A 9602-nucleotide genomic window follows, 5' to 3' on the forward strand; every position below is an offset into this window, starting at 1 on the left:
AAAGCTTTATGGACTATTTATGCTTTTAGAATGATAAGCAATGGAAAATGAAAATATTAAAGTTGCCATTTGTTTGGCAAGCTCTGTTTCCATTGAAATATTAAAGTAAGAAGGAATGTATTTTCCCTGATCAGTAGGATACTTTCATTTAATGAGATATAAATTAAAACTTAAATAATTAGCTAAATTATATTATTGGCAGATACTTCTAATGTCCATCTTTATGTATTGATACATAGAATGATATTTAAAACACTAGATAAGCTGGTCCTTGAAATTCTTACTTAAATAGTTATTTTTATATAACCGTGTAACAAAATAAAATGGAATCCCAGATTATTCAGTTATTTTAATTTGAATATTACTATTGATTCTATTAGAATTTTCAATACAGGTGCTCTAAAGTTCATCTCACAGAAATAACAGATATTATACAATAAATTATTGTTTTAATATATTATTTGAAAAAATAAAATAATAGTAATAAGATAAGGTATAAAATTATATAATTTCCAATAAAATTATATACAACACATTCACACACAGGTCTTAACGTACAGGTCTCCAAATATAGACTAAAATACCAAAAAGCCATTCCGAAAAGGAAATAATGATTTGCAAAACAGGAGGGAGGCTGAGGATGAAAATATTTTCCTTGGCTGCTATTTTTCTGATGGAGATTAGCCTTCTTTACACTTTAAGGCTGAATAAAATATGAAATCAGTTATAAGAATGATTGTGCTGTCCCACTCTGTACGTTCTGTTTATATAGTTGGAACAACTGATAAAGCTATCCCCTATTACAATAAAAATTCACATCCAAATGAATGTTCATATCTTCCTGTGCAGCTTTACAAGATTGGGATAGAACACAAAAGTATCAGAGTTTGGGAGTAGGAAAAGCATACATTATGCATAACCAAATGTCTGAATAAAAGTTATCTTTTCTAGTGATTTTTTCTATTTAAATTTCCCATTCTAAGAAAATCATTGCATACGAGAGTTGCCTGTGATATATAGTTTAGGCCAAAGGGGCTATTTAGGTTAATTTTCTCTGGAGCTGTTACTATAACATACTACGCATTTTTGCTGTCTGTTGTTTCAGCATCTAGTTATAAGTAATCTGGAACAAGTTGATACCATCCTGGAAGAATGTCTAAACCAAGAAATCAATTGGTTCCTGTAAATACTAATCATTGATAAGTGAATCTACATTGCTGGATAAAGAAAATGGGAGTGTATTTAACATTTTGTAATGTATAATAAGATATATATGTAGTTAACAGAAGGTAAACAATCTACAGTTATTCTGCAGAAGTCTTCCATGTTATAGTGTAAACAAAGTTCTAAATTGCACTTTATGATTTACCTGTTATATTTTGAAATTATTGGAACTGGTCTATGAAGAGTATTTACACTGAAGTATATGGGTGAAGTTTAGCAAGAAAATATTTGCTAAATGATTTGTATTCTATAGTCTTTTGAATATTCTTTTGTAATTATTGCAGAAATTATTAAAATAGTTTTTGTTTACTTTTATTGCTTTGAAATAACTCCATAAACATTATAGAGCACTTTTGTATGAAAATTAAAGTTTTTTATGGCAAGTTATTAAAATTTACCACACCTCATAAATAAAGCTAATTTACAGCTTGATTGACTACTCTTATTGACTGAAGTAATTGATACGTACTTATTAATGGAAACATTTAATAGAGTTAAGCTTAATAGAGTTTAAGTATTATTTGCAGGATATTTCTCTTCCTTCCAATCATTTCAAGTATCCAATCTATACTTTTTTCCTGCTTTCTTTCTAGAAGCCTGAAATAATCATCTGTAGCTGACTTTTTTTATACTGTTTTGATTTTTCTATCTATTGCATGTTTTTCTCTCCATTTCATTTTCTTTGACATAAACCTATTTTCTTTCTGAAATCACTAATTACTTTCTCCATGTGGCTTCTAAACCTCAGATATCTAGGCTGGTTTGTGAAGCCTTAACAGTCCAATATAATGAATCATTATCTTATGAATTAATAGTTTAGCATGAGACTCATGAATTTTGTTGTGAAAACCCAATTCAAAATCAACTTAATGCAATAAAACTAATAACATAATGTTTAAAGATTAGGAATCCTGCTGTTTTTTTTATTATTTTTTGACAAATTAAAAAAATACCTTCAAGAAGTTAATGTTTTAATATCTTGTAAACAACAGGATACTGATAAATACATTGATCTAAATTATAACTGCATCTGAAAGTAGTACAAGTAATATCACAAAGCTTTATAATGTTAAACTGTCAGGCATCCATTCCAATTACCGTATATTCCGGCGTATAAGGTGACTGGGCATATAAGACGACCCCCAACTTTTGAGAAGATTTTCAGGGTTTAGAAAGTCATCTTATACTCCAGAAAATACAGTATAATATTGAATTTCTGTTTATAGATGTTAAGTGCTTATTTCTGTAAAAAAAATAGGGCTGGCCACTAGGGGGCAGATTGGTTTTGAATTCAGAGAACAGCTACCCGTATATTCCTGTGTATAAGACGACCCCTGACTTTTGAGAAGATTTTCAGGCTTTAGAAAGTCGTCTTATACACCGGAAAATACGGTAAACTAATTTATTGCTCATGTCTCTGCACAGGAAACTAGCCAACTAACGGGTTAGCACTATTTTAGCATTAGATAAAGGTTAAAATAATTCAAGAGGGATTGAACTTAGTCTGCTTGTGGCAACATAGAGATTCTAGGCTGATTCCTCTCTTCACTACACACACCCCACCCTGGCTTTTTCTCTTACATAAACTATTTAAAAATAATTTAAGTAGGATGTTAAGGAAGAAAACTGTACAAAGGAAAGTCAATCAAAGCTTATTTGGAAGACAGGATTCTTCAACAGAATGAAGAACAAGCAATGGTAGAGGAAAGCACTTTTTACAGACACAGAAATGGACAAAGATTCAATGTGAATGTTAATTAGTCAATTAAAACAAAAGAAAGCTGAAGACAGAATGGGATGAACATGCTTTGGGACTAAAAGTTTGGCAGATTTGGCTGAACAAATGAACAATTTAAGAAAATGTCAAATAACTGATATTGCTCAGATTGTCAGCAAAACCTGTGATATGGCTATAAATACTTAAGATAGGCAAGTCTCAAAAGACTATCTCTGAACTAAAGTTTGAGTTGACAGGTTTGTGGAATCGCAGCTGGAAAAGAAAACTGGTCAGAGAAAAGTGGGGAAACTAATCTGATTACATGTCTCATCTCTAAAATGAATGACCCAAGCAATGATTTCAACTTAACAAATAATGGTACTGAACAGGCTTATTGGTTTTACTCTTCTAGGAACACTCAGAAACCAAACACCATTTTGGTTAATTTGTAAACAGAGATCTAAAAGATAAAATTATAAGAACAGCACATGGGTTGGAGGAGAATAAATGCAGTACTTTTTTTGCAAAAAAAAAAAAAAAGTACCAAACTCATGTCATACCACCCGCCTTGCCTACCCTAAAAGATTCCATCCAAAAAAGGTGCCAGAACTCCGTTCTGGGCGTTCTATGACAAAAAAAAAGTCCTGAATAAATGAGATAGATAATATTCCTTTTCTAAGATAATAAGTGTAATTACATTACAGCAAAGGAATTTAAACCACTGACAGAAAATCTTACCCAGAATGAAATTTGATGTAAATGGGGATTTCCTTTTAAGTTAATGATTTTTATGCATAAAGACAAAATTTTATTTCATTTTGACTGAGTTTTATTTTTATTTTTTATTTATTAAATTTGTATGCACAATTTGTGGCAGAGTTTTTTTTAACAAGGGATAGAGCAAACATACTAGGATTTATCCTTGGAATTGTGGAAAGCAAACTTAACCACAAGCTGCAAATTAGGTCAGCATGCTGGACTGAGCCATGGAATAAAAGAAATTATATTAACTGTATCATCTTGTTTGAATTTTTAGGCTTAGAAGGGAAATAAATAAGAGCGAATAATAAAATTTTAAAATAATGTAAAACTATGGCTAAGGAACTATTGTAATTAAATTTGAGAGTTTATTGGCTAGTGACAAAGAGAAGGAAGCCCACTAGGTCTTACAATTACTTAGAGTTAGACTGTGAAGATGATCCATTAAGGATCCTCTGAAAAAGTGGGATTGATGGGAAGGGAGATTGGAAATGGGGGCATGACATAGGGTGATGGATGGCATGGAGAGAGGGACGGGTGGAAAGAGATTTTCTAAGGAGACGGAAAGGGGAGGAGAGTATTAATGTAGGGGAGGGGGGATATTAATGCTAATAGCCTTTTGATAGAATCTGACTGTGAGGAATAAACTTTTAATAACTTGGTTGCAAGATAAAAACTGCATAGGGAAAGTAGAGACATTCTAAAAATGTAGGTAATGGGAGAGTAATATAAAAGTATTTCTTTAAATGTCAGAAGTCTGGAGATTCTATTAAGACAAAAAGGATGGTTAATTATATTAAATAATTTAAACCTCGTGGTTATGTTACAAGAAACATACAACAAGTGGGCTGAATGATAGGTATTTTGATAAACATCTTTGTCTCTTTAACTATATAGAGAATTTGATCATATAATTTTAACTCTAACATTTATTTATACCTCTAATCGGATCAGATTGGTTACTGACAAAAGATTACAAAAAGAATAAAAGTAATCCAAATAATAGAAGGGACTTCAATATTGATGTATTAAAACCTCAGACTGGAATGCACAAGGGATTTTAAAATTCACCTAAATTACGGATTTTTTACTTTTGTGCAATGCATTGCACCAAAAATCCTTTATCAGAATCCTGGAAATAATTTAAGATAATTTTGAACCTTAAATTGAACAAAGACTCCCAGGATTTGGCATTTTATAAAGTCTTGTTGCTTCTCAATACGTATTATAAACTCTATACTAAATTTTTAGCTAACAAAAGTGATTACAAGTAAAATTAACCATATGAAACAATCTGGTTTTATTTCACGCTGTAATACTGTATATCTACCCAGATTAGGAAACTATTATACAAATTACTAAAATTAATAAATCTTCATTAAGCATACAGTATGTTTTAGATACATTAAAAGCCTTTGACTCTTTCAAAGTACAGTTTTTAAAACAAGTATTAATTAAATTTAAATTTAGTTCTAGCATCTGTAAGATAAGTTATCTATTAAAATCTAGATAAGACTGAACTGTTATGATTTAAATCCAAGCAGTACTAAGCAGGATTGTTTTTTATCACTTTTATTATTCAACTTAACTAGAAGCACTGGCAATAGCTCTTAGATTCAGTAATCAGATCAATGGTATAAAATAGGAGATAAGGCATATCTTTTAAATCTGCTTGCAGATTTAAATTTTATTCAGCTAGTTATATTAAGAAATTAGAGGAATTTGCAGAGGTATCAGGACTACTATTAATTTTCATGAATCACATTTATTGTTTTCCCAATATATCCCAAAATATTCAAATGGAAATTTGCAGTTTTAGAATTCCAATAGCATATACATCTTTAAAATACGTTAATAACCAAAATATTATTAAAATATTTACAAATAACTATGTACCAACTTAGAAGAAACTACATAATGAAAACCTGGAATCGGAGACAGGGACCACAATTTTATTAAACTTAATGGATTTTACAGTTTATTGCAATAGCAATAGATTATAATCTGGTATATACCAAACTTTCATATGTATAATACCTGTTTTTTTATTTATACTGAAATAACATCTCTTTGGTACTCACCATGTGTTTTTTGTTTGTTTGTTTGTTTTTTTGTATCTTCATGTAAATGTAACTATCTGATTTTGTCGGCTAAAACTAGTAACAAAAATATTTTTTAAAAAAATCTCCAGTTCTCACAAAGATAAAATGAGGGTGGGAAAAGCTCATTCAGACTTCAAAGATCCTGTTACTATAACATAATAGAGTGGTTCCCAATCTTTTCTATACTCTGTACCCTTAGAACACTTCTGATATATTCTCACACCTCTTACAAAAGTTTGAAACGAATTATGCATATACACTATAATTTTGAAACTTCTAAACCCAAGTTTTTCCCCCCCCCTGATATATCGTCTTGCACCCGCGGTTGGGAACCCGTTATAATAAATGAAGCATTGACATGCATGGCTTTGGGTTCATTGTGTGATCCACCTTGAATGGTTGACAGGTGAGAACTGCTGGAGTTGATAATGTGATATTGTGCAGTATAATCCCTTGATTACATATTATTAAAAGTTGAAAAAGGTTCTATGATTTCAGATCATATTATCTGAAAAACTACATTTTCTTATTTGATATACTAGAGCTGGGTTGCAGTTCTTCAGATGGGTTTTCTCCTGCAGACATCTAAGTTAAAATGCTATCCATACCCTTGAGTTACATAAAAGTATGCTGATATAAATTGGTGGCCCTATTGCCAATCCCTATCTTGCCACAATAATGAAGGCAATAAATGACATTTGTCAGATATTTGAGGTCAGCAAGGTCAAAAAACAGGCACAGCTGGGATTCTAGGAATGCTGTTTATTGTTGTAAGATTGTAAACTTACCATCTTGACAAGCTACTCCATCTTCTACCAAAAAAAAGAAAGAAAGAAAGTGAGGATATTTTGAGGGGTTTTTTTTCCTTATGCTTTCTTCTTTCTCAGGATTCAGTAATATTTTCTGAAAATCCCCTTTAACAGCTTGCTCATTCATTTCCCTTTCTTTTACAGTAGTGCCCTTATATATTGTGGTCCAAGTTAAAGATTTGAGAATTCCTTTGACTTTGCTTTCCCTCCCACAAAACATTACCTGCCTGCCACTAGAAAAAAATATGGTGGACTTAGGCACTTGTCATGTTTGTTTGTTCAGCTTAAGACACCATGTAACTCCATAAGACTCTGTATGACTTACATCATTAAAAACAAAAAATACAACAAAAACACAGACTAGGCATGTTTTCATTTAACAGTGAGCAGGTGCTTAGAAAAACAGTTGAAACAAGGAAGATCTCTCCTAACATCCTGTTCTTTCTATGCCCATGACCTGTCAGTTGGATTAGTTTTGCACATGGTACTAGCCCTCTTTGACATCCCAGCTGATGGTTAGAAGGTGCTGGTTCAGGATGGGCTTCAATAGAAGGGATGGTCATTAATGTGACTCAGATCATACCCTACACAAACTCTACCAGGAGCTGCAAGGGGCAAAACTCTAAACCAGGGATGTCAAACTCACCACGTCACATGACGTGTCGTGACATATCACGACTTTTTTCCATTGCCGGAGCTGGGGTGGGAGCAATTTCGGCATGACACATCCAGCCTGCGGGCCAGCAGTTTGACACCTCTGCTCTAAACCATATAGGGAATACAACAGGAACATGTTTTTGCAAAGCCCAGATGTTTGTAGAAAAACAGTATTTCTAACCTGCTGTTTGGCCTCCCTTAGTCCTCACAATTTCCACATAAGATATCAGATCAGAACCTTCATAGCATATCAAGCCTACAGTTGACTGAATTTATCCATCACATCTTGTGGGTAGGGATGCAATGGAGGAATTAACTCAAATTTAGAAGTCATCAGTTGCTTAGATATACAGGTATTGACAAAAACGAAAATACTTTATAAAGAAACAGGATTTAGATATATATATATAAGACTGTTATAAAAATAAAAAACAGGAGAAGTCATCTTATACAAATTCCTCTTGAAATGAGGAAAGTATAGCTGACTGTGTTCAGCAGGTCAGCGGTTCAAATCTCAACTGCTCAAGGTTGACTCAGTCTTCCATCCTTCCGGGGTAGGTAAAATGAGGACCCAGATTGTTGGGGGCAATGTAAATATATATATACATTGCTTACTGGTGTACACCGCTTAGAGAGTGCTTGCACTTAAAGCGGTATATAAGTCTCATAAATAAATATTTAGGAATGTGGCAGCTAATGCGTGAAGCATTATTAAGACTGGCTTAATATAATTTGGAAATACTGTGTGTCATTTAGTCATATAGTTTAAAATTTGGCTGTCAAATATTTAAACTCTTTATTAACTTGAATTAGCTTTATTTTAATAAGTTTTTAGTATGAGCAATATTTATTGTTCTGCAATTTAAGATAGAATGGAACAGCAGATACTTTTCATATAACAATACTTTTATTTATTTATGAGCACGCCAGCAAATGAAACTGTCTCTAATCTACCTTCATCCTCAGACAATGGACTCTGTCCCTCTAATTTTTATTGAAGTTTCTTTTGGCTAAGATAAAAACTGGAGAAAAATAAAAAAATATAGAAAGGAAAAGCAATTTAAAAATATATAAAAGACAAAATAAAATGTTTAGATATTAACAGAGGGATAGAATCAAGATCATGTGAAGTGTTGTCACTTTATAATGCCTTGGTAAGACCATACTTGGAATACTGCATCGAGCTTTGGTCGCCACAATGTAAAAAAAGAAGTTGAGACTCTACAAAGGATGCAGAGAAGAACAACGAAGATGATTAGGGGACTGAAGGCTAAAACATATAAGGAACGGTTGCTGGAATTGGGTATGTCTACTTTAATGAAAAGAAGGACGAGGATTGACACAATAGCAGTGTTCCAATATATAAGGGATTGCCACAAACCATCTGAAGGCAGGACAAGAAGCAATGGATGAAAACTAAACAAGGAAAAAGGCAACCTAGAATTAAGGAGAAATTTCCTGACAGAACAATTAATCAGTGGAACAACCTGCCTTCAGAAGTTGTGAATGCTCCAACACTGGAAATTTTTAGAAGAGATTGGACTGAAATGGTGAAGTGATTTGTCTGAAATGGTATAGAGTTTCCTATAGGGGTTGGACTAGAACAGGGCTTTTCAACCAGTGGTACAGGTACCACCTGTGGTACATTGGCACCTGGCAGGTGGTATGCGACCATCCTAGAAAAGTGGGAGCAGGGGAGGGGAATGAGCTGAACCAGTGGCAGCACCCCACAAGCCTGAGCGAGAGATGGCTGGAGCTGCAGGGCTGTCAGGGCTGAGCGGAAGCACCAGGATCAGCGCCAGGCTCCAGCTGGAGCTCGGCGCTGATCCTGGCGCTTCTGCTGAGCCCAGAAGAAGCGCCGATCAGCTGGAATGTTGAAACATCTTCAGGGTCTTGTGATTTACATTCAGATTCTTGGCAACTGATTCATATTTATGATGATCACAGTGTCCCAAGGTCATGTGAAGTGACCAAAACCTGCTGCAACCACCCAGCAGGCAGAGGGAATAAAAACAAACACCCCCACCCCACCCCCACTGCCAATCCTCAACAGAAATGCTCACAACAATGAAAACCTCATACAGGAAGAAGGGCACAGCCGGTCGGGCAGGCAGGTGTCTTGTCTGGCTGTGGTTTGGGAGGCACTTTTTTCAGTGTCATTGCATAACTTTGAACAGTCACTAAGTGAACTGTTGTAAGTCGAGGACTACCTGTACTTTATCACTTTTTTCCTTTGGGGGGGGGTCATCAAGTTTTTGACACCTTGCTAGGCAACTGGTGGTACTCAGATGTTGCCATATCCTAAAAGTGGTACAATGGGTGAAAAAGTTGAAA

At 33.8% G+C, this 9602-nt stretch overlaps 1 protein-coding gene across 4 annotated transcripts in view; it reads left to right on the top strand.

Annotated features, from left to right (window-relative positions):
- Positions 1 to 1656, top strand: part of MORC1 (MORC family CW-type zinc finger 1) — a 53391-nt gene extending 51735 nt beyond the window's left edge. For all 4 annotated transcript variants that reach the window (XM_039364989.1, XM_039364990.1, XM_039364992.1 and 1 more), the window contains one exon: positions 1106 to 1656. In XM_039364989.1, the coding sequence (XP_039220923.1) occupies positions 1106 to 1186 (81 nt within the window). In that variant the 3' untranslated portion in view covers positions 1187 to 1656. The remainder of the gene's footprint in view (positions 1 to 1105) is intronic.
- The last annotated feature ends 7946 nt before the right edge of the window (positions 1657 to 9602 follow it).

The sequence above is a fragment of the Crotalus tigris genome, unplaced genomic scaffold, assembly GCF_016545835.1.
Source record: "Crotalus tigris isolate CLP2741 ecotype Arizona unplaced genomic scaffold, ASM1654583v1 scf7180000019944.6993514239:2294586, whole genome shotgun sequence".
Lineage (NCBI taxonomy): Eukaryota > Metazoa > Chordata > Lepidosauria > Squamata > Viperidae > Crotalus > Crotalus tigris.